Genomic DNA, 27,986 nt, shown 5'->3' on the forward strand with positions numbered 1-27,986 from the left:
AAACAAATTTATTCTAACATATTACATGTGAGAGAACTATACAAAATAGTAGTTTAATTGAGAGATTATTTAGATAGTGCTAAGTAGCTCACTAGTTCAAGTTTATTTATCCCAGCCCATAATCACCCAACATCAGAAAGAAAGCTTGTAATAGAACATTTTGTTTCAAGTTGCCCCCAAGGGTTCTTGTACTTTTGAAATTACTTAGCCCAATATTGCTTTCTTATGAAAGTTATACATGTCCAAAAAAATGCAAAAAGTATAAGAATGGTCTTCACATCTGCAAAGAGCTTGTTTTGTCAGCCATTTGCCTGAAAGCTTCCTTTTGAAGAAGAGCTACAACAACTTACAAAAAACTAGTGTGGCAGATAACATCTTAGAAGAGGTGTGGTGTTTATGTGTATCTATGACACAAAATAATTTAAACATTGCCACATTCAAGTTAAGGGATTAAATTGGAAGACAGGGATATTAACAAGAAGCAACAGTGCTGGATCCAACCACAAAGAGATAAAGTTGTAATTTTACTTTCTCATCTATGAAATACTCATGCTAAATAGGAATATGTAGAAATAAAGCAAGTTTAAGCATATCACACCTTTGAACCTTATACAAATTACACTGTCACTCTCATTTGTCCAAGGCATTCAAAGTATTGGTCTTCTTTTTGTAACTATCTAGAATTTCTCTCAAGTTCGCCAATGGATCTTCAGCCATTAATTCATGAAATTCTCTATCAATTTTTGCATTCTGTTCAGCTAGGTACTTCTAGAATAGAATAAGAAGTCAGATTATAGTACTTAGTTTATTTTAAAAAGGTATAGCAGCATATATGATAAGTCTCAAATTCATCACAAAGCACAGCTCTTCTGTAAACATTTTACCTTTTGTAAAGCATTCAGTTGCGAGGAAGCAACATAATGGAAGTTATGTTAGGAACATGGCTCATCAATTTGTCCTGGTGCATGTAAGAAGACTCACATCCAGAAGCAAGTTATTGTACACAAAACACTTGCTGAATCAGGAACTATAGACATAAAACTGTGTTGCTTCCAATTAGAAGTGCATTCAAATACACGTGCTGATCTACTTTCTGGTACAATAAATCATGTATAAATCTAGGATCAGAGCAATGTTTTTGAAGAGTTTTCATAAAACAGTATGATAAATAAAACTGCCATTTTGCCTTTTCTGAATTGCCAGAAAAACACCTATCCATGAATCTTAAAACATTCTGTATTGCAGGTTACCAGACAGAATTCCAGCATATATATGGGAACAGGAAGATAACACAAAAGTACTAAGTTTACTTTATCTCCACACAATTTGTATGAACTTGGAAAGGTGCCATGTACCAAATCAGATCACTGGTCCATCTATAGTAAACCCAGTGCTTTCTATTCTGAGTGGCAGCAGCACTCTTAAGGACTGAAACTGATGTCTCCGTCGTCACCTGCTACCTAATGCTTTTAACTGGAGATGCCAGGGATTGAATCTGGGACCCTCTGTCCCACTAAATGCTCTATTACCGAGCTATGGCTTCTCCACATGAAAAAGACACACATGGTCATTCATGAAGAAATAAAAATTTAAAGACGTAATAAGCATTTAAAGAATCACAGACTAATGTTGCTTGTTTAAATAATAAATGCTTGCTAAAAATAGTTTAAGCTTGGTAGAATGAGTTACCTCTACAGACTCAAGATGACTAAATATCAGTTCCAGAAGGTGTTGAAGATTTTTGTCCACTTTCCTGTTCTCTTCCAATGTTGTTTTCATAACCACTTGGTATCTAGGGAATAAATATACCATAACTGCAATCCAACACTGTTAAGTATGCTTCAGCTCATTAACCTCAATGGTTTTAGGCATACCTAACTCTGTACTAGATTATGGCCTTAATTCTTGCACATTCATTACATGCAGATATTTACAAAATGTCTGAAGAATTATAAAAGAGGAACAATTTTCAGATATAATGTATTTTTAAAAGATGCTAATACATTTACAGTAAAAGAACAAGGTCTATCAAGAAAAAAGTCACACTTAAAACTCAGGTAGCATTTCTGCTATTTTACAACACTCTTTTTTGCAGATAGCATTTTGGGATGGGGGCAAATACTGCAGCAGTTGCGTAGAAAAAAAGCCTATCTGTAAATTACAAGTCAGATAAAAAGTCTATGGTTATTAGTACAACTCATACTGCAAAAATATACTCCAAGCTTAAATCACATTTAATTAAGATTAGATCATGTCACTAAGATTATCATATCACAACTATTGTGCCTCACACACTTCAGATCACTCCAGCTGTTCACTTTTATTGTGCAATCTGGGCCTTAAGCTTTTACAACATTGGTGGGGAATCTCTTTGGCTCCAAGCGCCACATCCCTATCAGGGTCTGCCTTGCAGGCCACATTTAACAGGTAGGTGGGGTTTTGTACCTGTCAATCACATGACATCATTATGGTGTCAAATGATTGATAGGCAGGTTGTCCCACACATCTCACAAAATCCCTTGCAAGGGGTTCCCAAGCCCCAACAGCCTGCTGGCAATCAGGGGTTTGAAAATCAGTACACATGGGTGGGGCATTGCTAGCAAATTTCCAAAGCACTAAACATAGGGCTAGCAAAGTGGTTCTTTCTCCCCTCTCCATGAGGGGACAAAGAAGCTGGTATTTTACAGGCATTGCTGCGTGTGGAAGAGAGGCCCTTCTCACAGCTGATCTACAAAAACCAGACTTCTTCCCCCTGTGCTTTGCAGTTCAACTGAGAGAAAGGCTTCTCTCGAACACGATGCCTAAAAAATACAGGGGGCACTGCTTGAAAAGTAATTCTCCTTGTGAAGACTCACTGCAGCCAACACAGAGAGAGAGAAAGAGCACAGGGCTAAAAAAAAAGTGAGGTGAAGCAGCATTTTCTCACAAAGGGGCAAAGGAAGGAAGACTGAAGAAAGGCAGCATGTAAAATACAAAGGACATTGCTTGTAAAGCAGTTAGTTTTCCCTTGATTGGCTTTGTGCAGATTGTCTGAAAGTAGAGGGTGGGGAAGAGAGAAAGAGCAAAGGGCTAAAAAGAGTGGGAGAAGAGTGAGGCTGCCTGTATTTTACAAGGGGAAGAAATCTGCTTTTTGTAGATTGGCTGTTTTTGTGCGCAGTGATGTCTGTAAAATACCCCCACTCTTATGATCCCTTTGCCTCCCCCCCACTCTCCACAATACTCTCTCCCCTGCCCTTCATTTTCTCACAGATGATCTTCAAAAAGCACCAACGAGGGAGAAAAATGCTTTACAAGCAATGCACCTTGTATTTCACAGCAAGCCTTTGTTCCTCTGCACCTCTCCCTTATCTGTGAGGAAATGCTACTTTGCCTCACTCTTAGCCCTATGCTCTCACCCCACCCAGTCTGGCTCTCTTCACCCATCCTCTGTGTTAGCTGTTTTGAGTCTGCAGGGTCTGTTTGAAAGCCCTTCATTTTAGCAAGATTCTGATGCAACCCCCCTCCTTAAATCAGTAAGGAATTTGCATAGAAACCTGCCAACCTGAGCAGGATTTAAACCCCGCTCATCAGCTGATGGTCAAGTGTTAAATCCTTCTGTCTTGGCTGCAAGCAACCTTTTCCCTGCTTGGAATATCCATGGGGATGGGCATGGTTTGGGAAAAATAGTCTCGTAGGCCACAATGGACCCCCTGCCAGACTAAGAATGGCCCATAGGCTGTAGATTCCCCACCCATCTTACAGCATAATCCATTACATGTTTAGTTGGAAGCATGTCACATGGAGTTCAATGGGTTTCCTTCCAAATAAGTGTGCACAGAAGTGAAGCCTTAGTCTCATTTTCACTGAAGAAACAAAATGAAACATGCAATTACATTTGCTTACATTCATCTTTTTCCATCTTTATCTGTCTTTCTATGGTGACTTTTACACTGCTGGAATTTAGATTGTAAGTTACTTTTTAAAACATGCTTAATGATACTACTGTATAAATAAATTTACTTGAAAATTCAAATCCCACTGATTTTAAAATGAAACCTATTTTTAAACAAATGTGTTTATGATTGCAGCCTTAGAAAATACTGTGCAACATAAAATAGAAGATCTGACAAAATATACATGTGACAAAACATACACAAGCAATTATTTAAAAGTCTAGAATGAATAATGCAGCGTCTCAAAAGTCAAGCCTATACACTGTTTAGCTTACTGGCATCGAAATTCATGTAGCTCTTTCATAGCTTCACTGACACCTTCATTGACTCCACTCTCAAGCAAACATTTATGTTTTTCCAACAACTGCAGCTCTTTGATACCTTTTTCTTCTTCTTCTTCAACTTCCTGCAATAAGCATATGAATTACCACTTCAGAATATGCTAACGTGATGACCAGTTTGTAGCATGTATATAGACCCTATCTATTAGAAGAGAAAATTAGGAGGAGTTAAATATAATATAGTGGCCTTGTTTCAATTCTGGAATATTGCTCTAGGATACTGAACATTTTTGCTTATCTGTTACCATTCCTGGTGGCGATAAATGGAGGCTCTGAAGACTGTTGTGGTATCTAGCAAGAGTTTGAAATTAGCGTATCCTCACATTTTCAGTGAACATTCAGATATGCTGTCCTTCACATGTCTGCCAACTGGAGAAGTCAACTACTTCTCGCTTTCATACATCGTTTCATTAAAGCAAGCATTCTTTGTCCTAGTAATCACTAAAATATTTGTTTACAGATAGTTATATATTTATAAACAGATATAGACGAGCCAGCCAGTGAATAAGTTACTGATTTGTCAGTTTCCAAACGTGTTGAGAAACACTTTACCTACCTTCATTTTTTGCTGACAGAGATCTTCCAGTTTTTGGCCCTCTTCTCTTAGCATTTTCACACTGCTCTTCTGTTCTGCTTCCATTGTACTTGCCTTTAAAATATACATTTAATTAAAAGGTAAAAAAGGTAAATGAACAGTACTTCCTTCAAGTCGATTCCGACTTATGGCATAAGAACATAAGAAGAGCCTGCTGGATCAGGCCAGCGGCCCATCTAGTCCAGCATCCTGTTCTCACAGGGGCCAACCAGGTGCCTGGGGGAAGCCCACAAGCAGGACCCGAGTGCAAGAACACTCTCCCCTCCTGAGGCTTCCGGCAACTGGTTTTCAGAAGCATGCTGCCTCTGACTAGGGTGGCAGAGCACAGCCATCATGGCTAGTAGCCATTGATAGCTCTGTCCTCCATGAATTTGTCTAATCTTTTAAAGCCATCCAAGCTGGTGGCCATTACTGCATCTTGTGGGAGCAAATTCCATAGTTTAACTATGCACTGAGTAAAGAAGTACTTCCTGTTGTCTGTCCTGAATCTTCCAACATTCAGCTTCTTTGAATGTCCACGAGTTCTCGTAATGTGAGAGAGGGAGAAAAACTTTTCTCCACTTTCTCAATGCCATGCATAATTTTATACACTTCTATCATGTCTCTTCTGACCCGCCTTTTCTCTAAACTAAAAAGCCCCAAATGCTGCAACCTTTCCTCGTAAGGGAGTCGCTCCATCCCCTTGATCATTCTGGTTGCCCTCTTCTGAACCTTTTCCAACTCTATAATATCTTTTTTGAGATGAGGCGACCAGAACTGTACACAGTATTCCAAATGCGGCCGCACCATAGATTTATACAACGGTATTATGATATCGGCTGTTTTATTTTCAATACCTTTCCTAATTATCCCTAGCATGGAATTTGCCTTTTTCACAGCTGCCGCACACTGGGTCGACATTTTCATCGTGCTGTCCACTACAACCCCGAGGTCTCTCTCCTGGTCGGTCACCGCCAGTTCAGACCCCCATGAGCGTATATGTGAAATTAAGATTTTTTGCTCCAATATGCATAATTTTACACTTGTTTATATTGAATTGCATTTGCCATTTTTCCGCCCATTCACTCAATTTGGAGAGGTCTTTTTGGAGCTCTTCGCAATCCCTTTTTGTTTTAACAACCCTGAACAGTTTAGTGTCGTCAGCAAACTTGGCCACTTCACTGCTCACTCCTAGGCGACCCTATGAATAGGGTTTTCATAGGATGAGAGATAGTGACTGGCCCAAGGTCACCCAGTGAGCTTCATGGCTGTGTGGGGATTCAAACCCTGGTCTCCTAGGTCGTAGTCCAACACCTTAACCACTATACCACACTGGGTCTCATAATTAAAAGGTAATGATAGTTTTTTAAAAAAGGGAACAAAGTAGCTGGTGCCCCTGGATCCAGTCCTTTCTCTCTCTCTTTCGTTTATCTTCATTTCTAATGGTGGCAGAGAGAACACCTCTAGCATGGTGTCTAGGGATCAGAGAATGAAGTTAGAATCAGTCTTGTCAGATAAGGCACCTCAAATATCTAAACTTTCACTATTTAGCCTACATGTATAGCAGAGTTTCCTCCTCTTCGGATGCGCACCTTAACGTGGTGAGGGGGTTTGAGTGTGTTGAAGAAGCTGAGAGCAATGCCGTCAGGAGTCTAGACCAACAGGCTAGACTCCTAGCAGAGGCACCCAAGACGGAATGGTCAAAGCTGAAACACCAGACTAAGATGCATCCAAACTCAGAGGAAGGCAATGGTAAACGACCTCTGAATAACTCTTACCACGAAAACCCTATGAACAGAGTATCCAAAATGCAACACAAGATAGTGCTGGAAGATGAGACCCCCAGGTCAGAAAGCACTCACCGAGCTACTGGGGAAGAATGTACCATTGGTCTCACCTGAAAGGTGATTTTCATAGGAGTGGGCCATCACTACGGGTATTAGCTCCACCTATCGTGCGAAGGCAAGAATGTTTTTGAAGTCAAGACTAGGGGCGTCAGGCCCCTCCCACTCTCCAGTTCATTCGTGGCGAGTCTAAAAAGAAATATCTAAAAATACAAGAACAAGGCCAACAGGCCCGCCAGGAAAATAACACAATAGTCACATGCATAATAACATGATTCTAACATAACAATATAACAGAACTAAAGTCTTGACTTCACTCTTACATTTAAATATAATAGCGTAACAATAATATGTAACCCATTAGAAAATATGTAACCCATTAGAAAATATCTAGTCATCCTCCAACTGGGAGGGCCGTGATGGCCCACTCCTATGAAAATCACCTTTCAGGTGAGACCAATGGTACATTTTCCATAGGAGGTGGGCCATCATTACGGGTTGTACCAAAGCAGCCCATACAGGGAGGGACCACACACATGTTAATCCTTATTAAGAACCTGTTGCAACACTCGTCTGCCGAAAGAGGCATCAGCAGAGGCATAACGATCAATTTTATAATGCCTTATAAACGAGTGTGGGGTAGACCAGACTGCAGCCCTACAAGTATCGGCAACAGGAGCGTTAGTGACAAAAGCAGCCGAAGTGGCAGCTGACCTGGTAGAATGAGCCGTTATACTAGCTGGAACTGACAGCTTCAGAGACTCATATGCTAAAGTAATACATGCCCTTAACCAGCGTGAAAAGATAGGATTGGATACTTTATGCCCCATAGACCTTGGATGAAAGGATACAAACGGAGACTCCGTTCGTCGAATCTCTTTGGTCCTAGACAGGTAGGTCTTGAGAGCCCTCCGGACATCTAACGAATGCCAAGCCTTCTCGAGAGGATGGGTAGGATTCGGGCAAAAGGAAGGCAAAACAATGTCCTGGTTGCAATGAAAAACTGAATCGACCTTGGGACGGAAGGAAGGATCAGTTTTCAGCACAACAGAATCCTTATGGAAGGCGCAGAGGTGTCGAGCAGAAGACAATGCGCCCAACTCCGAAACGCGTCTGGCAGATGTGATTGCGATCAGGAACACGACCTTGAAGGACAGCATACGTAGGGGCACAGTCCTGATGGGTTCAAACGGAGAGCGTTGTAAAGCCTGCAAAACTTTCGGCAAACTCCATGAGGGAAATTTATGGACAACAGCCGGAGAACGTAGGGCGACTCCCCTCAAAAAACGTTTGATGAACGGATGTGAGGAAATATGAGCTCCAGGAGAGGACACTGAGAGAATGGACGACAGAGTGGACGCATGTCGACGTAGAGTGTTGGGTCGAAGTTCCATCATAAATCCGCTCGAGCCCATGGCACAATGTGGATTGTAGAGATGAACATTCCGAGCGCCCTGGCGAGAAGCATGACGTCTGCGGATGTTTGTTGCATGAGGGACCTTGCGATGCTCGTGATGGCAGTGATGCGATCTGGAGCCAGGAATACCATTGCCTGGAGGGTGTCCAACATTGCCCCTAGATGTAGTAGGCGTTGGGTTGGTTGAAGGTGGCTTTTGTCGAAGTTGACAAGCCAGCCGTAGCCCTGCAAAACATTGAGGGTGATCGTTAAATGATGATGAGCCAGCTCCTCAGACTTGGCCCGTATTAGCAGATCATCCAGATATGGGTAGAGGTGAACCCCCTGGGTATGTAGATAAGCCACTAAGATGAGTAGCACTTTGGTAAACACTCTTGGAGCAGAGGAGAGGCCGAATGGCATCGCTCTATATTGAAAGTGCTGGTGGCCAAAAGCAAACCGAAGAAACTTTCTGTGGGCTAAGCAAATGGGCACATGGAGATACGCTTCCTTAAGGTCAATAGAAGCCAGGAAGTCTCCTTCATGTAAACTCTCCGTAATGGAGTGGAGTGATTCCATTTTGAACCTGCGATATGTTACAAAGCGGTTGACAAACTTGAGGTCCAATACCGCCCTCCATGATAAATCTCGTTTTGGTACAGCAAATAGGAGGGAGTACACCCCTTCCGACCTCTCAGTTGTGGGGACTGGCTCTATTGCCGCTATGTCCAAGAGGTGGTGTATAGCTGTCTGCATGATTCTGTGCCTGGCTGGTGCCCTTGGGCAAGGGGATGGATGGAATCTGTCTGATGGGGTTGCCCAAAACTCTATGGCATAGCCATAACTGAAAAGGTTCCTGATCCAGGAGACTGTAGTGAGGCGCAACCAACGGTCTCCAAAATGAAGTAATCTGCCACTTATGGGAAGTGTATTAATACTGCTTGCGTTGGCGAGGACCTCCCCTATATGAGGACGATGAGTTGCCCCTGCACCCTTGGTACTGACCTCTGCCCTGGAAGCATCGGCTCCAGGAGCCCCTGAATGAATTGGGGTCGTACGATCTGAAGTCGCGGCCTCGTCCTCCTGGCCGCGTTCCTCGAAAGGGCTGGTTAGAACGGAAGGGAGAAAATCGCCTGAAAGGCCTGTGGTTGATGTTCTTGACAGTGGCCAGAACAGGTTTGTGGGCGTCTTTGGGATCAACCAGCACGGCCTTTAGAGCTTCCTCGCCGAAGAGTAAAGATCCGGAGTAAGGAGCCCTGGACAGATTCATTCTGGCCGCTGAATCAGCCTGCCAATGGCGAAGCCAGAGGGTCCGTTGAGCGACTATCTAAGCCGTCATGGCTCGTGCCCCCAATTGAGTGGCATCCAAGGTGGCATCGGCCACAAAAGCTGCTGTCTTACGTAACTTTATCAGAGACCTTCTGAGAGCAACAGGATCAGGGTTAGTGTCCTCTAGAAGATCATCCAGCCACATCATAGCTGCTCTGGAGAAAATGGAGGCCGGAGGCCGAAGCCGAGGCACGCATGGATAGGGCAGTGGCCTCGTGATTTTTGCGGAGGGCGAAGTCCATATGTCGCTCAGTAGTGTCCTTTAGTTGGGATTCCCCTTCCCTGGGCAAAAGAGAACGTGAAACGAGACGAGCGATTGGTTCATCTATGCCAGGGACGTCTAACTTGGTGGCAAGGTCCGGAGCTAGGGCGTAAAACCTGTCAGCCAAGTTCTTGAAGCGGCAAGATTGGAATGGGTGAGCCCATTCTTCAGAGGCCAATTTGGCAATTGGATCCGGCACCGGGATGTAGTGTTCAGTAGGTGCAGGGGATTTGAGGACCGTGGCCCCTTTTATAGTTGGGGTGGAAGAAGTTGAAGGCGCAGTCTGGAGACCAAGGGTATTAACTACTCTGCGTGCCAGGGGCTGATAGTCTGAGGCATTAAACAAGCGATACGATGTATCCTCCTCATGATCTGAATAGTCGCTCCAGTCGTCATTTCCTTCAACGTGGTCAGTGAAGGTTGACTCCTCCACATACGAGGCTTCGTCAATACATCTGCCTCTGGCTACATCAAAGGAATTTGGTGAACAGGAAGGGTGAGCCTCATGACATGCACGTTGATCCATGTTGAGTTGAGGTATGGCAGGGACTTGTGGTGGTGACTGCATTTGGGTGAAAAATGTCAGCATGGCTTGAAGTTGGGAGATGAAATCAGGGGACAGCTGTAGCCCAGTTGTGGAAGATGTTTGTGCCTGAGTGGCTATTGGAACAGATGTTTGGGGCGGTAAAACGGAGGGAGGCTGGTTAGGCGAAAGCCGAGTGGGAAAGCCAGCAAAATCTTCCTCGTCAGAGGAAGCAGCAGGGGAATGAAATATATCGCTCATGTGTGCCTGAGTTGCTGCGGGTGGCACAGAGTCATAGCGCGGCCGCTTTGGTTTGCTATGGCTGGAAAGGTGTTTTGTCTTAGCCAGTGCTTTAACATGCTTAGTTTTAGTCGCCTTAGAATGTTACGGCTTGGCTCTTTGTGACATGCCTGGCTGATCTGGCATCATATTGGCTGATTGCGACATGCCTGGCTGTTCTGCCATCTTATATTAACTTGGATGCAGTACACGGCCACAGAGGGGGCAGGATGCACTGTGGTATCAGTGTTAGTATAATATAGGCTGTATAATATAGGCTGTATTTTAGGCTTGGTACACGGCCACAGGGGGGGCAGGATGTACAAAATATAGTTCAGATTAGTGCTGTAGGCTGGATTTAGGCGTGGTACACGGCCACAGAGGGGGCAGGATGTACCAAATATAATTCGGATTTAGTATAAGGCAGCCACTGAAATTAAATCTCCAGCCTTGATTTAGTACAAGGGAGCCACTGAAAACAAATCTCCAGCCTTGATAATACAGTCACAGTATAATTATGTGAGTCAGCCACTGAAATTAAAGCTCCAGCCTTGCTGATACAGTCGCAGTAGATTTGTGTGAGTCAGCCACTGAATTAAAGCTCCTGTCTGGAAGTAAGACTTGTGTGAGTCTGTCTACTGCCCACATACAACACACATACAGATAGCGTGCAGGGAAGGTATCCGATGGTTAGTAAAGGGGTAACAAAAAAGGCGGGAAATTTGAATCCAACCAAAATGGCGCCCGGAAAAAAGAGCGGGGAAAAAAAATGATCCAAAAATGGCGGAGGGAGGAGAAGCAATGGCGGCCGCCTGGTAACGAACTGGGGGAAGGGCTGCCCAGCACAGTCTCGCAGGAGGAGCCGCGGGGCCGATAGCCGCACTCGCGGCTCTAAAAAACCCCAAGACAGAGAGTGCCGAGAAAAGCCTGTGTCGGAAGAGGCAGCAGGAGACAAGCCTCCGTCGCCGCCGAGTGCAGACCTCTCTGCAGCGAAAATTAAAGCTACGGAGAGAGCGGGAGAGAGAGAGCCGAGTCCACAGGATCCGGAGAGGCAGTACCCCGGCCAGCTAAAGTTGGGTGACGGAAAGAAAGGGCAGGGAGCCGCAGCCGCAAGCTCCCGCCTGGGAGAGAACCGCAGCCGCAGTCTCTCCAAGAGCTCCTTAGAGCGCTGCTTAAGACAGCCCGGCACAGGAAAAAATATATCCGCGAGCTCCCGATGGATGCAACAGAGCCAGAGGGGAAAAGCTCAAAAGCGGCCAAAAACGAAGAGAACCGCAGCCGCGGTCTCTGAGGGAGCCCCCAGACAAGGAAGGAAAATAAACCGAAATGAATAGCTCAGAATTGGCGAAAAAACGAAGAGAGCCGCAGCCGCGGTCTCTGTGGGGACCCTCAAACTTAAATGGAAGTTAAACACAAAACAGAGAAAGGAAGGACTTGAAGACAAATAAACAAACAAATACGAGAGACATAGCTAAATGCTACGCTATAATTCCAATCTTGTTCGTACGAAGGCAAGAATGAACTGGAGAGTGGGAGGGGCCTGACGCCCCTAGTCTTGACTTCAAAAACATTCTTGCCTTCGCACGATAGGTGGAGCTAATACCCGTAGTGATGGCCCACCTCCTATGGAAAACAAAGGACAAGTATGAGTAGCGCTGTGACTAATGATGCAGATGGGTCACAGCCGAAAGGAAGCCCAGAGGCTGATGCGCACAGATGCGAAAGGAGAGTCCGGAGTTGTACGACACACACAATAGGAACATGGAATGTGAGAAGCATGAACCAGGGAAAGTTAGAAATTGTCAAGCAAGAAATGGAACGCATCAACATTACAATACTTGGTGTGAGCGAACTAAAATGGACAGGAATGGGACATTTCCAATCAGGCAGCTACAAAATATTTTATGCAGGAAATGAGAAATTAAGAAGAAATGGGGTTGCTTTAATAGTGAGAAGCAATGTAGCAAGAGCAATTAGGAACTACAACGCAAGGTCTGAGCGAGTGATATCAGTGAGATTAAATGGGAAACCTATCAACATAACCATCATCCAAGTCTATGATCCAATGGCAAATGCAGAAGAGGAATTGGACAAATTTTATGCAGAAGTACAGGAAGAAATTGATCACACACCAAAACAAGATGTGCTGATAATCATGGGGGATTGGAATGCAAAAGTAGGGAACAGAGAAGAATTAGGAATTGTGGGGAAATGGGGCCTAGGAGACAGAAACTAAGCAGGAGAAAGACTTATTTAATTCTGTGAAGCGAATAATTTGTTTCTTGCAAACACATTTTTTGAACAACCGAAAAGACGACTATACACGTGGACATCACCAAATGGTCAATATAGGAATCAAATTGATTATATAATTGGTAGCAGAAGGTGGAGAAGTTCCATACTTTCTGCAAAAACAAGAACAGGAGCAGACTGCGGTACAGATCATGAACTGGTCGTATCGAAAATCAGAGTAAAGCCAAAGGAGACCAACAAAGCAATCATAACACCAAAATACAATTTAAATAACATCCCAGAAGCATATAAAGATCAAATAAGGAACCGGTTTGAGGCTTTAAACTTAGTTGACAGAGAACCAGAAGAACTATGGAATGAAATCAGAGACGTTATCAGAGAAGAATGCAAAAATACAATACCTCTAGTTAAAAAGAAAGACCCCAATGGATGACAGAAGAAACTCTTAAAATTGTTAAAGAGAGAAGGAAAGCAAAAGCAAAAGGAGATAGAAACACAGTCAGAACCCTAAATGCAACAATACAGCGACTAGTAAGTAGGGACAAAGAGAACTATTACAATAGTTACTGTATAGAAATAGAAGAGGACAACAAAAAGGGAAGAACAAGAGCCCTATTCCGAAAGATTAGAGAAACAAAAGAGTAATTTACATGAAGAGTAGGGATGTTGAATAATCAACAGGGGAACACACTGACTGACCGAGATGAAATAAAAGGAAGATGGAAGCAATACACTGAAGACCTCTGTAAAAGAGATGCCAGGATGACAGATTCATTCACGGAGGAACCATATGATGAAGAACCAGAAATTTTAGAATGTGAGGTGAAAGCTGCTCTTAAAATACTTGGAAGAAAGAAATCACCAGGAATAGATGACATACCAATAGAGTTGCTACAAGCTACTGAGACTGAATCAGTCCAAATTTTGACTAAAATCTGTCAAGAAATATGGAAAACTAAACAATGTCCCACAGACTGGAAGCATTCCGTATACATCCCAATTCCAAAGAAAGGGGATCCCAGGGAATGCAGTAATTATCGAACTATTGCCTTAATATCCCATGCAAGTAAAGTAATGCTCAAGATTCTACAACAAAAGCTCTTGCCATATATGGAGCGAGAAATGCCAGACGCCCAAGCTGGATTTAGAAAGGGAAGAGGGACCAGAGATCATATCGCAAACATACATTGGATAATGGAACGGACCAAGGAATTTCATAAGAAAATCACCCTATGCTTTATCGATTACAGCAAAGCCTTTGACTGTGTAGATCATGAAAAACTATAGAATACTTTAAAAGAAATGGGGGTGCCACAGCATCTGATTATCCTGATGCGCAACCTATACTGTGCACAAAAGGCTACTGTAAGGACAGAATATGGAGAAACCGATTGGTTCCCCATCAGAAAGGGTGTAAGACAGGGGTGTATTTTATTACCCTATTTATTTAATCTATACGCAGGACATATACGGAAAGCAGGATTGGACCAAGAAGAAAGAGATGTGAAAATTGGAGGGAGAAACATCAATAATTTAAGATATGCAGACGATACCATACTACTAGCAGAAACCAGTAATGATTTGAAACGAATGCTGATGAAAGTTAAAGAGGAAAGCACAAAAGCAGGACTACAGCTGAACGTCAAAAAGACTAAAGTACTGTATATTCCGGCGTATAAGATGACTTTTTAACCCCGGAAAATCTTCTCCAAAGTCGGGGGTCGTCTTATACGCCGGGTGTCGTCTACCATCTACCACTTATTACCCCACCTTACTTGTGCCGCTGATGACATTGTTTGCTGGAGTGGAGAGGAGTGCGGGTGTGTGTGGTCGCTGCTGGCTTGGGGTGTCGCATTCTTTTTGCAGCCTTTGGCACCGCGGTCTCGGGTGCTGCCGCTCTGGGTTGTGGCCCGGACGCGAGCGGTTGCAGTGCCGCCCAACCTTGGACCCTCCTGGACTGTTGTGGCGGGATTGTTGCTGCTGTCTGGTTGTCGTGGCTGGGTGTGGGCGGTCGTGCCGTGCCCCTTTTGAACTGCCGTCGTTCACCTGGGCTCGGGTGCTGCTGTGTCGCCGCGGCCCGCGTTGTTTTGGACCATAGCTGCTGGCTCTTGTTCGGGTTGGACTGCCGTACCTCCTTCTCTGCCTCTCAGATCTCACTCCTGAGAGCTGACCAATCCAAGCAGGCTTTGTATACAACAACCAACCAGTGATTGGCTGGTTGTTGTATGCTGGGTCAGAGCTTGGAAAAGTTACTTTTTTGAACTACACAGCTCCCATCAGCCCCAGCCAGCACGGCCACTGGATTGGGCTGATGGGAGTTGTAGTTCAAAAAAGTAACTTTTCCAAGCTCTGTACAGTACAGCACCAGTATTCGTTGGAAGAGGGGTAGTCTTATACGGCGAGTATATCCCAAACTCTATATTTTAACTGGAAAAGTTGGGGGTCGTCTTATACGCCGGAATATACGGTAATGACAACAGATTTGTGTAACTTTACAGTTGACAATGAGGACATTGAACTTGTCAAGGATTATCAATATCTTGGCACAATAATTAACCAAAATGGAGACAATAGTCAAGAAATCAGAAGAAGGCTAGGACTGGGGAGGGCAGCTGTGAGAGAACTAGAAAAGGTCCTCAAATGCAAACTGAACACCAAAGTCAGGATCATTCAGACCATGGTATTTCCGATCTCTATGTATGGTGTGAAAGTTGGACAGTGAAAAAAGCTGGTAAGAGAAAAATCAACGCATTTGAAATGTGGTGTTGGAGAAGAGCTTTGCGGATACCATGGACTGAGAAAAAGACAAATAATTGGGTGTTAGAACACATTAAACCAGAACTATCACTAGAAGCTAAAATGATGAAACTGAGGTTATCATACTTTGGACACATAAGAAGACATGATTCATTAGAAAAGACAATAATGCTTGGAAAAACAGAAGGAAGTAGAAAAAGAGGAAGGCGAAACAAGAGATGGATTGATTCCATAAAGGAAGCCACAGACCTGAACTTACGAGATCTGAACAGGGTGGTTCATGACAGATGCTCTTGGAGCTCACTGATTCATAGGGTCGCCATAAGTCGTAGTCGACTTGGAGGCACATAACAACAACAAATAGCAGAGTTTGAAGATTTTCAGGCTGCATCTGTCAAGAGTGCAGAGAAGTCAGAATGCAGCTGAGAAGGATTAAAGCCAACAGTAGTTCCCATGCCCTTTCTTGTTTCCATTATTACCTATTCTCTCCACTACTTACTAGCTACCTGCACTTCAGCTGGAGGCAGAGTTATTGTTTGGAAGGGCTGGATAAAGAAATACAGCCCTACATACACATTTTATTGCAGTTGATTGTGCAGGGGCCTCCTCCCAGTGGAGCCAAGGTATTTAGACACTCACCTGTTCTAAGGTATCCTCTAAATCAATTTTTTTCTTTGTAGCGTTAGCAATTTCTTCTTCAGTCTTGCTTATGAGCTGCATAAGGGTTGCCTACGATGATTATACAAATATCATATGGGAAAAAATCATCACAACCATGCTAGGTGAAATACATTTCCATGAACTGATAAGGACGCTTCAATGGGACAATTTCGCTCATGACCTCAAACATCCTTACACCAAGTTATACTTTAAGGAAGCCTGCTAACAGCGCTTTAAATACCCATACTATGTTTTTAAAAATGTTTGGACTTTTGGAAGACTTGGTTATATTTTAATGGATTTGAGACAAAAGTACTAATTCTGATTCATTTTCCATTCTGTCATAAGAACAAAAAAAGAGACCTACTGGATCAGACCAAAGGTCCATCAAATTCAACATCCTGTTTCCCCACAGTGACCAACCAGATACATATGGAAGCCCATAAGTAGGTCAAGTTAGTTGTGCTTGTCCTTTGTCAGTAAATAATCCCTTGTATGTTCACATTTATAAAAACATAAATTGAATTTTTCATAGCTGTTAAAAAGAGGAATATTTACATTGAATTATAAGCATACACTTACACGAATTTGATTTCTGTGTTTGGTCAGACAGTTTGGTCTTGCATCTGGATTAAACTTAATCTCAAAATCAATGCCACCAGAATTCTCTGAACATATAGGTATTAGTTTTAGCTTTCGAGCCCATTTATGGTAGTCTGCCAATTGTGTTTCAATCTGTTAAAGAGAACAGGAACAAACAAGGAGAAAGATACAGCTTTAAAACACTGCAATTGATAAATTGAGAGAGCCAGAGAAAATCTAAATTGCCCCATAATCATTCATTTTTTCATTTTTCAGGGTATCAGTATTTGGTGCTTTTTTGGCTGAGATTTGTTTTGTGGTTCAACATTTAAAAAAACTCTTTTCATATTGGTTTTGAGTGCGAGTCAATAAATATTTCAGTAGTTATTAAACTGCTGCCCAACTCATTAGTCTATTAAGCCAGTTTGCTACACCAATTCCCAACAAAAATATGTACCATTGCAGCTGAATAAGAATCCAGTGCTTGCCAAACACAACCAAAAAGCTACCCTTACTCTCCCTTGCTAAAGAAAGAGCAAATGGAAAGTTAGCCTTAGGCTGTTTGAGAAACCTTTAGAATGCCCAGTGAAAAGGATCCTAGCTCTTCTGCCATTTCATCCAGTTTATAAAGTAGCAGATTTCTGGTATAGAAGGAATATTTATTATTTATTAGATTTATATCCCATCTTCCAGTAGGAGCCCAGGGCAGCATTAGATTTCAAAGCCTTAGTTTAGATTCACATACCCCTTCTTTTACTCTAGCATATTTTAATTCCTCATTCCACAACTGATGTTGTTCTGTCTCCAGTTCCTTGTTTAGTTTATTGACTGCCTGCTGCATATCCTCTATTTCACTTTTTAGTCTCTCAATATCTGCAACAGAGTGCTTCTGATGATCACAAATGTGCTTCAGTTTAGTGTTCTCCTCTTTCAGTGCTTCAATTTCCATGGCTAAAATTAAAAAGAATGTATAAAACTTTGTTAGGAAGACAGAATGAAAAACAAGATACCAGTTTCAAACTTTTTGCTGTAGATGACAGTACTCAATTCCCCTTTGCTCTCTTAGTATTTTGATAGTTTAAGGCTTTGTATTTATGTGGATAGAATTCCAGAATGTTTGGAACTTGACCTCTCAAGAGGAATTCTTATTTTTCACAAGTTTGGAACTTATTGAAAGACATGAGAAATGATACCTAAACTGAGATTATCTAACACATATATACAGTTCTTTTCTGGTGCTTGATAAATGCTACCAGAAAGGAACAGGTCACATAGTTTGGAATTATCTTAAATATTTTAATGGTCTCTTATTCTAGTTATAAACATTTTTCTTCATATAAATAATGTGACTGTCTACTATCTCCCAGAAGTTCAAAACCAAACTATTTCTATGCACATCCCTCTTGTGGAAACAGTTCTCTACAGTACAGAGATGTGCACAATCAATATTTTATTTTAGAAAGCCCATGAATGGGAGAATGAAATATGTTATACAGCAAATTACTCATGATCGGCATTTTATTCTCACCAGCAGCCTCAAACTCCTCAGTAATACTCTTTGATTTTTGACTGATACTGCTTGAGTGAAATTCCAGGTTGGCCATATAAGCCTCATATTTCCTAACATCTGCCTGTAAAGACGATTTCAGTTTCCGTAGAGTCACTAAACGATCCTTCAAAAAAACAAAAACAAAAAAAACCACAACACATAAGACTGATTTCATTGCAGCATGTTAACTGAATGACAGATAAAACAAGTGTGGGGAAAATATTTTACACAGCCTTTGTATTTTTCCCACAACCATGCAGTCGTTTACAAACCGGTTCACTTTCTCTCTCCTTCTCACGCCTTGCAATCTCTTCATTCAGCCTCTTTTCTTCTGCTCCTAATGCCTCTAAATGATTTTCATTTATCTTGAATAGATCCTCTGAAAGAAAAAGTCAATTTAACTCTGTAGTAACTCAACACATTAACTACACCACATTAGGAAGCAAGCTTACATTTGCTTCTGTAGATGTTAGTAGACACCATTGTCATTTTGCATTACAACGTACAAAAAAGAATGGGAATGAAACTAATTTTATCAGGTTGCTTCACTGCAAAATATATTGCCCTAACTATGCTTTATTTGGGATACTTTGTTGCTACTTTAAATGAAATACAAGTTAAACGTGATGAATATAGTAAAATTCCAACTGACAACATTATTTTTATTTACTGTAGTACATTTATATCCCACCTTTCTTTCAACATTGAGCACAAGGTGGTATACATGGGGGTTCTCAGGTAGTCTCCCATCCAGACACTGATCAGATCCAGACCCACATACATTTCAGCAAAGTTGAAACTATTCCTCAACACCTCTGTGAGACATCAAAAATATTAATCTATCCCGTCTTTTTGGTAAAATTTAATCAAGCATCACATATTCTGATCCACATCTTCTGCACATGTAGTAGATCTGGTAGTACGGATTTGGATTAATATCCCACTGCCAAATATTTGTATTTAATGTTAAAGGCCTATGATCTCTTGACTAGAATACTCCAAATATGACCTAAAAGCTAACTCAAGCCTGTCAGAAAAGACTGATGGAATGCAGAAATTGTAGTTTATCACTCACAAAATGTGTCTTGTTTTTATAATAAAATATTACTTTAGCCAGGGATACTATTTCCTAAAGACATCCTGAAACTGAACTTCTAGAAGCTAAGGGAGCAATCCTAACTATGGGAAGCCAATGTAATTTAAACTGGTTTAAGTTATCATGTCATAAATGACTCTAGATCTAAACCCAGTTCAGGAGTGAGGCTGTTGTTGGCTGAGCCAGCCCAAGCCTAGCCAAGAACAAGCCTGTAAAATGGAGCTTGACTTGCACCACTCTTTTTGCTGGTATAGGTTCTGCCAGGTCACATGACTGAACGGAATTAGGATCCAGCATAAGTCCCCTAGCCGGCTCGATCCTGACTCAACAACACCCTTTCTTGGGGATTTACACTGGTCTTGGACGACCTGGCTTCAGCTGAGCTGGGATGAGGGACTTACACCAGCATAGCCCCAGCTGAGCCGAAGATCTGCCAGATCTTAACTCGCTCATCCCAGCAAATCTTGGGTTTGGATTGCTCCCTAAATGTGAGTATTCTGGTTGATAGCAAAGGGATAAAGGGGAGCTAGACAAAGTGAGAAGGTTTTGAGATATAATCAACATTACTTTAGTTAAATTGAAGAATCATACTTCAACAAGCTCACTATGGAGTAACTATCTGTTAACTACAGAAAAACGTTAGGGAAATTACAAGATTAACATTTGCACCCTTCATGTTCTACGAGGTTTAAAAATGAAAACTACTTACTTAATTTGGAGTATATTTCAGTATCAAATTCTTCAAATGTGTCTCCACCCCTCATAAAATGGTCATAACATTTTACAGTGTATTCTAAAAAAAGCTGAGGATAAAGTTATGCAAGTCAGTTTGATTTTAAGGATTTTTTTAAAAAAAGTGTAGAGGCCAATCAGAATTACATTACAGGACAATTTTGTATAACAATCCATTAGCAACCAAGATTTTTCTCTCTCCATTTGATGGGATCAGCTGCATTTCATCCAAAGCTGAAATGGAATTCTGCACATATACATAGAATAGTAGAGTTGGAAGGGGCCTGTGAGGCCAGAGTCAAACTTCCTACTCAATGCAAGAATCCAACGTAAAGCATACCCAACAGGTGGCTGCCCATCTGCATCTCGAATACCTCCAGTGTTGGAGAGCCCACCATCTCCCTAGGTAATTAGTTCCATTGTTGTACCGCTCAGTCAGTTAGAAAGTTTTTCCTGATGTTCAGTCAAAATCTGGCTTTCTGTAACTTGAGCCCATTATTCCGTGTCCTGCACTCTGAGATGATCAAGAAGAGATCCTGGCCCTCCTTTGTGTGACAACCTGAAGAGTGCTATTTTGAGCGCTACAAAATCTTTAAACTTTGTTTTTGTATTTTTTGAGACACTAACAGCATGGTCGTGTGCTCCAACTACACTGGCTGGGATGTTTTAGAAATTGGTTCAAATCCTCTGTGGCAGTGGATAGAGAAAAGTTCTTCTCCCTCTCTCATAATACTAGAACTCGTGGACATTCAAAGAAGCTGAATGTTGGAAGATTCAGGACAGACAAAAGGAAGTACTTCTTTACTCAGTGCATAGTTAAACTATGGAATTTGCTCCCACAAGATGCAGTAATGGCCACCAGCTTGGACGGCTTTAAAAGAAGATTAGACAAATTCATGGAGGACAGGGCTATCAATGGCTACTAGCCATGATGGCTGTACTCTGCCACCCTAGTCAGAGGCAGCATGCTTCTGAAAACCAGTTGCCGGAAGCCTCAGGAGAGGAGAGTGTTCTTGCACTCGGGTCCTGCTTGCGGGCTTCCCCCAGGCACCTGGTTGGCCACTGTGAGAACAGGATGCTGGACTAGATGGGCCACTGGCCTGATCCAGCAGGCTCTTCTTATGTTCTTATCTTGGAAATACAGCACTGCTAGGAACTGTATTCCAAAGGATCACAGAGAATGTTATGCCAGCACTCCACCAGTGGAGAAGCAAAAAATGAGTTACACTCAGAGCTTATTAGTACTGTGAAATCCAAAGAACTTCTCAATTCTAACAGGGCAGTCCAGCAGCCCACTCTTACTATCCAGGCACTGGATGGGGAAACTGAGGAGACCAGAGAGGCATGCTGGGAATAACCCTGACACATTGATATGAGTTCTAAAGAAAGGGAGGCAAACTCTGGCTCTCCAGTGGTCCAAAAGCTTCATTCATGTGGTCTATGGCTTGTCAATGGATTTGTCATTGAAGACAGGAGACAGAATGCCATGAAATATTCATATTGATTTTTAGTTGGCTTTTAATTCTGTTATTTCTTATATTGTATTACAATTTTAATTCTATGGAATTAAATATCACACAGTACATAAAAATAAAAACAGCAATAAAATATGATTACAAATTGTACATCTAGCAGAGTGCATTACAATTACTGTAACAGGAAAAAAATCATTAAGCGGTCTGCGAAGGCCCTTAATGTTTGGGAACCACTTCTCTAAACTCCGTGCCTATTTGGTCACTCACTTTTAGGTTCATAGTCTTTTGGCAGATATTTAAAGTTTAGGAGTGGGGGAGGGACAAGTGGTCTTTAGAACATAGGTTTTTGTGCTAGCTTGCAAAAGTAGCACATATTCTGATATTTAGTGTGAGATCCTTAAGATACCTTGTTATGTACAATTCCATCTTCAGTTTCTCCTTCCAAGGTCTGTCCTTCATCAAATGGTGGTGTTTCTTTCATAGAAAAATACAACTGAATAGGACAGAAGAGATGATAGGTTAACATGTATAAATTAGTACTATTCTACATAATGTAGCTGTATAAAAATGCTATCTAGTTGCTGTTATAGACCAGCATGCTTCAAGAATAATGCTGTAGAATAGATCTCTCTATATTTTTGCCAAGGAGTGTGTAAGTTTCCTTAGTAACAGCAATGAAGCTGTACAAATTGCTTGTCAATTCCAGATTTATCAACATAGATGCAAAAAGGAAAATACAGTAGTAGAATGAACTGGGTATTATTGCTTTGGCTAAACTGTCCCAAGATAACCTAAAAGCAAAGTAGTTCTAGAACTTAAAATTCCAAAGAACTTGACTGCCAAAATCACCATAAGAATGTTAAGTCCAAACTGAGTTTAACTAAGAAATATAAAATGTTCAGTATTTCCATATTTATAAAAAGATAAAAAAATAAATGTAAAACTTGAACTCTCCAAGTGTGAGTTATTTGCAAACCCTATAAAAGTAACCACAGATTTATCCCAACAGCTTTCTGGTACCTTGACACAATCTGTCAGCCAGACCAAAGCTGCTACAATCTGAGGCCATGTATGTGGTGCTCCCACTGTGTACATAGAGCTTTTTGACAATGCAAAGGGATACCTATAAGAAAAACACAAAAATTAGAGTTATGCAAAATACTTTATGTTTTTAAAAATACCAGTATATGCAATTTAATATATACAATTAGAGGTTCAAGTTAAGAAGTGTAGTCAGATATGAGAGCAACTTTCTCCATTTTTAATTATGCATCTACCAGGTTAAAGTCAAGATTTGGAGCTCTAGTTGCATATATTGTCACCCAATCAGTATTTGTAGTATATTTACTTTGTGCTAATACATTAGTGATAGCTAGACCACATGTATACTTAAGCACTTTAACAGGCATAGGGCACATATTTAAGAATTCACATGGATAGAAATCTCTTGTATTCTTTCACAAAATAGGAAGGATGGATTATATTTCTACATTTTTATAAATATTTATGGAATGGCATTCCTAATACAAGTTAGTGATCTATGAGTAATGAGCCAGTGGACTACATAATGGTAACTATTTGAGATTAAATAATTCCAGTTATAAAATAGATGTGATACATTAGGCTTTGTATTTGCCTCTAAAAATTGGGCACACGTAAAAGAAACTTGAACAAAAGTGGAATCTGTCCCTTGATAAAAGGTTAGCTCTGTATAATGCTGTCAACTGATAAGACTTGCAATATAGTTTCTAAAATATAATTTAACTATGTTTTACCCTAAAAGATACTGGCAATGTTTACCCTAAAAGATACTGTATAGACAATTTTCACTTACTGAGAGGGAGAAAAAAACATATCAAGTATATTATTCTGGTACTTACCCAAGCTCTTTAAAGCATCTTGGGATTTCTTCTTCAAACTTAGAACTAGGAAGCTCATAAAGAGGGCTAAAAATCCCATAAATAAAACTGAAGATTTTCATGAAGTCCTTAACAGATGGAGTCTGGAGTGACTTCACAGAAACATTAGGACTATAGCCATATGTTATAAGAAACTGAAAAAAATAAAGACGTATTTCTATCATTTTTATGTAAAAAAAAATATTTACCATTGAATATAGTAAAGATATCTAAGCTATTTACATATGGTATATAAAATAGATTTCATGCCAGATTACAGAACAGTGTGAAACCATACAATCCAAATTAGAGTTGCAATTTAATTAAAGTAAGCTTAGCTGATAAATCATTGAAAGTTTAAACAGATTAGTCTACATAGATTTGAGTATGAGCAAAAGCAATACTTTTCAAGAAAGGAAAAACTTTTATTTTTCTGTGATGCATGCATTACAGAAGGTGATAGAAGAGGCATTCCTACCAGCATTTAAGAAAAACACTGTACCAAGCATCTGTCATTTTTGAAAGTGAATGTATCAAAATAATTGACACTTTAAAAAAACACTGCCCATTTATTTGGGGTTTTTTTACCCTTTTAATCTTACAAGAAGATTCCCAAGACGAAGCAATCAAGGGGCAACTAAAATCAGCTACATATTGAAGCTCTAGTCCAAAGGCAAATAGTTTACAAGTGCTTCATACTTCACAGAGTTGTCGGATACATTGCTGGATGAATGCTTTATCATGAAGTGGCCTAGGTTCCTTGATCTTCTCCACACTGCCGAATGCAGCATACTGACCATTTTGTAAGCTTCCAGGGCCACTGGTTCTAGAAATAAGGCAGCAAGATGACAACTGCTAGTTAGCTGCTACAGTGAAAACAGAGCTACTTGGACACAGAAATGGCAAGCTACAAGAATAAGCCAGACTCACAAATAACAGCCAACAGAATGTCTGTCAGCCTGCCACACTATAGTATTCCACTGGGTAATGAAAGTGTAGTGTTTGGCTTTCCGGGCTCTTAAGAGGTGTGAATATCTTTGCTGTAACTCTCCAGCCCAGTAGAAGTAATAAGCTGCTCTACCCCAGTTTGGAAAATATAAAACAAAGCCACATAGAGTTCTTCCATATTCAAAGGGTAAATAGGTCTTCTAATTGGTACATCTAAACATAGGAAAGAACAGTGCTGCAACATTTCTCCAGGCTGGAAAGAACACTACAAAGTTACACTACTCCAGCTTTCTAAACGGTGCTGTGGTATAAATATTTTCATGCCAATTTCTCCTAGCCAAATTCTGCCAAGTGTGGACCTCTCAAGAGTTGTTATCAGTAGGCTGTATTACCTTTTGCCAAAGAAGCTAGTTTTCCTTTCCAATGTTCCTGGTGCATGCTTCCCCACACTCAGCTTTCCAAAGGTTGTCCTCCTTTCTTGCCTTGAAAAGAATATTGATTTGCACACATCATAGTGAAATAAGTTATCTTTGCATTCATTCAGTAAAGCTGTCTGCTATAACTATCAAAAATAAATATGTGATAAAGAAATGTAGGTGCATAGAGCAACTTAAACACACATTCACTTATTTTTATTCTCTTTCCCTTTAAGAGAGCTTTTACTGTAACCTACATACATACATCATATAACTACAGACACACAAATAAAATGAGAATAGATCACACTTTTCCTTCAATATACATAGACACATTTTAATTTCCACAAGTAACAACTTGTTTTTAATGTGCTAAAACTATATATAACACTTAAAAATCTTAAAATAGAAACTAGATCTCAACAGGACTTCCATTTTCAAAATGTGTGCTTTAAGAATGTAAGATTTTTAAATTGTTTTTTGTGTTTTCAAATTTGTATATTTGTTTTTAATGTTTTTAATTGCTGTAAACCGCCCAGAGAGCTTTGGCAATGGGGCAGTACATAAATGTAGTAAATAAATAAATAAAAAGATGAACCCTACTGGATCAGACATTCCCACAGCAGCCAATTAGATGCCTAGGGAAGTCCATGAACATGACCAGAGTGCAATAGAACTCTCCCTACTTGCGATTCCCAGCAACTAGTATTCAGAGGCATACTGCCTCCACCAGTGGAGGTAGAACGTAGCCTTATCCTCCATAAATTTGTCTAATCCCCCTTTAAAGCCATCCAAGTTAGTCACTATCACTGTATGATGTGGTATTGAATTCCACTGTTTCACTATGTGAACTATTTTATGTTCACCGCCCAGAGAGCTATCGCTAGTCGGGCGGTATATAAATTTAATAAATAAATAAAATAATAAATAATATGTGCTGCGTGAAGAAACACTTCCTTTTGCCAGTCCTGAATCTCCCAAAATCCAGCTTCACTGAATGTCCATAAATTCTAATGTTTTGAGAAAGGAAGAAAAATCTCAACGTTTTGCAGTTTTATACACTTCCATCATTCCCTCCCTTACCTGCCTTTCCCCAAACTTAATAAGTTCCAGATGTCATATCTTTTCCTCATAGCAGAGCTGCTCATCATTTTGATCTTTTTGGCTGCCCTTTTCCAGCTCTACGATATCCTTTTTAGGTATGAAGACCAGAATTGTACAAAGAGCATTCCAAGTGTGGGTTGCACCACATAATTATATAAAAGCATTACGATATTAGCATTTTTATGTTTTAGTCTCTTCCCCAATGATCCCCAACAGAGTTTGCCTTTCTCAGCAGCCTCACCCCAGGTAGACTTTTCCAAGAAGTTAGCCAACAGTATCCCAGGATCCCTTTCTTACTCAGTCACAGTGCTTTCGAAATTATCGTTCACGAATAAAACCCCACCACAGGAGAAATTATGTATCTTACGTCTGAGGAGTATGGGGTCCCATCTTGTTGATATCGTGCACCCTGAGAGGCTGGATGGACTGCCGACAACTGATGCGGCTGGTACTGGAGTTGCGCCTCATTGTTGCAGGGGAAGGGCAACACAAGTGGATCCGAGCTGACGGCCTTTAGGCACGCCTCCTGAAGGAGTGAGAATACCGTCTTGTCAACGACAAAATTGGGGAGGCCTAAGCAAAGCCACCATTGGGCTTCTTCCTCTACCCCTACGACTCCAGATGTGAAAAGCTTCGCTGGCAGGCGCGAAGAAGCGGTGTGCCTGACGGAAAACCGCGCTCTCTCCCTCGGCAGGAAAAGGAACACGCCAAAAATAAATAGCTTTGAGCTGCCACCCCAGCAGGAGAGAACTCCAGCGGCGGCTATGAGTCCTCTCCACCACCCCCGTCCCGGGTTTGTCAGAGCAGCTCCCGTGAAACTCCGCGCCTCCTGAGAGAGGAAGCCGACAGCGAGCCGGGGAACTTTTCGCATCCCTATGCAGACTTATCTGGAGTAAGCCCCCACTGGACACGGCGAGCAAAGAGATACAAGAATGTGCGGTTAAAGAAGATCGCCTTTCAGAAAAGGGAGGAAGGGAGGCAGGGAGGGGAGAAAAGCAATATTTCCAAGTCCATGTTGGGGAAAGAAAGATAAGACAAAGTGGTAGGTAGGCAGCTTATCCATACACATAGCCCGAGGAAGAATTGTAGAGCCCCAAGGGCGGTCCCCCGATCGCTCTTCAACCCCACAAATAGCAGCGTTTCTTCATTCGACCCCTATCACCTTCTTCCGTCGACCTGAAGAACACTCGACCCCAATAAAGCACTACAACATTTCTGAAGCCTCTCTAATCATGGTACTACAAGCCAGCAGCCTCTCTTTCCTCAGAGGCTCCCTCGCACCGTAATTCGCCGCCCCTCCTCAGTCAGTCGCGGAGCCGCGTTTCTTTTCAAATTCACCCGCCAGTAAGGAACGTCAACGGTGACGTCCTCTCTATAATAGAAAAGAATGGAGAGCCGACGTATAAGGTTAAACGTCACTTCCCTCAGAAACAGGAAGTTGATCCCAATGGAGTATAATACTTCAAATATGATTTCCTCTGTAGTCTGTATGGTTATCTCTGGCAACGCTCAACTCTGTAGGTTTGTTTGTGTGATCACATGACTATGCGTGTTTCTCCGCCATCGATCTTACGTCCAACAGGGTGGCTGCGCCCACGTGAGCAAACATTTCGGGGATTAAATCGGCCATTATGGGTTCCTTCTCGGCGATCAGACTCTAGAGAGGATAGAGAAGTGTTTGGTTTATTAATGGGCTCTTCCAATTAAGGATATATTTTAATGCACACGTTTCTGGAAGCAAACTCCATTGAACTCGACGTGATTTACTTTCTGAGTTAATATGCATTTGGTTTTTCTGCACGAGTCTCCACAACTCAAATCTCTCTTCAGCCACGAACTCGCTAAGTAACAGAAAATACACCTGCGAAATGGGGACAATGCTGATCTACCTTGCGTGGTTGTTGTAAGAATTAGGTCAAGATAATGGTTGGTATTCAGCGCTAGTCCTCTCAGAATAGACCCATTGAAGCTAATGGACATGACAAACTTAGGTTCATTAATTTCAGTTGGTTTACTCAGAGTAGGCCTACATTCCA

General features: G+C 41.5%; 2 protein-coding genes across 8 annotated transcripts in view; one reads left to right on the top strand and one right to left on the bottom strand.

Moving 5' to 3' along the window:
• Positions 1 to 27,425, bottom strand: NDC80 (NDC80 kinetochore complex component). 3 transcript variants are annotated; one of them, XM_061596341.1, is made up of 17 exons: positions 27,232 to 27,425; positions 26,318 to 26,476; positions 24,823 to 24,912; positions 24,182 to 24,308; positions 23,465 to 23,637; positions 22,605 to 22,707; positions 21,991 to 22,077; positions 20,087 to 20,180; positions 18,554 to 18,660; positions 18,261 to 18,405; positions 17,478 to 17,683; positions 16,733 to 16,885; positions 16,130 to 16,219; positions 4,830 to 4,922; positions 4,208 to 4,338; positions 1,690 to 1,792; positions 1 to 768 (listed from the first exon to the last, which is right to left on the bottom strand). In XM_061596341.1, exons 2-17 carry the CDS (start codon positions 26,416 to 26,418, stop codon positions 631 to 633), a joined length of 1,941 nt encoding a protein of 646 aa, XP_061452325.1. In that variant the 5' UTR covers positions 26,419 to 26,476; positions 27,232 to 27,425; the 3' UTR covers positions 1 to 630. The 3 variants fall into 3 exon arrangements, with proteins under 3 accessions (XP_061452325.1, XP_061452314.1, XP_061452335.1); XM_061596330.1 differs by having other exon boundaries at positions 27,113 to 27,425; XM_061596351.1 differs by lacking the exon at positions 27,232 to 27,425 and adding an exon at positions 27,016 to 27,106.
• The window catches only part of METTL4 (methyltransferase 4, N6-adenosine), a 30,248-nt gene continuing 29,627 nt past the window's right edge, over positions 27,366 to 27,986 (top strand). For 2 of the 5 annotated variants that reach the window (XM_061596362.1, XM_061596400.1), the window contains exon 1: positions 27,554 to 27,876. The gene's annotated coding sequence lies outside the window, so the exon portion shown is untranslated. The other 3 variants (XM_061596371.1, XM_061596380.1, XM_061596391.1) reach the window with 3 other exon arrangements.

Source organism: Rhineura floridana, chromosome 1 (genome assembly GCF_030035675.1).
Source record: "Rhineura floridana isolate rRhiFlo1 chromosome 1, rRhiFlo1.hap2, whole genome shotgun sequence".
Classification (NCBI taxonomy): Eukaryota; Metazoa; Chordata; class Lepidosauria; order Squamata; family Rhineuridae; genus Rhineura; species Rhineura floridana.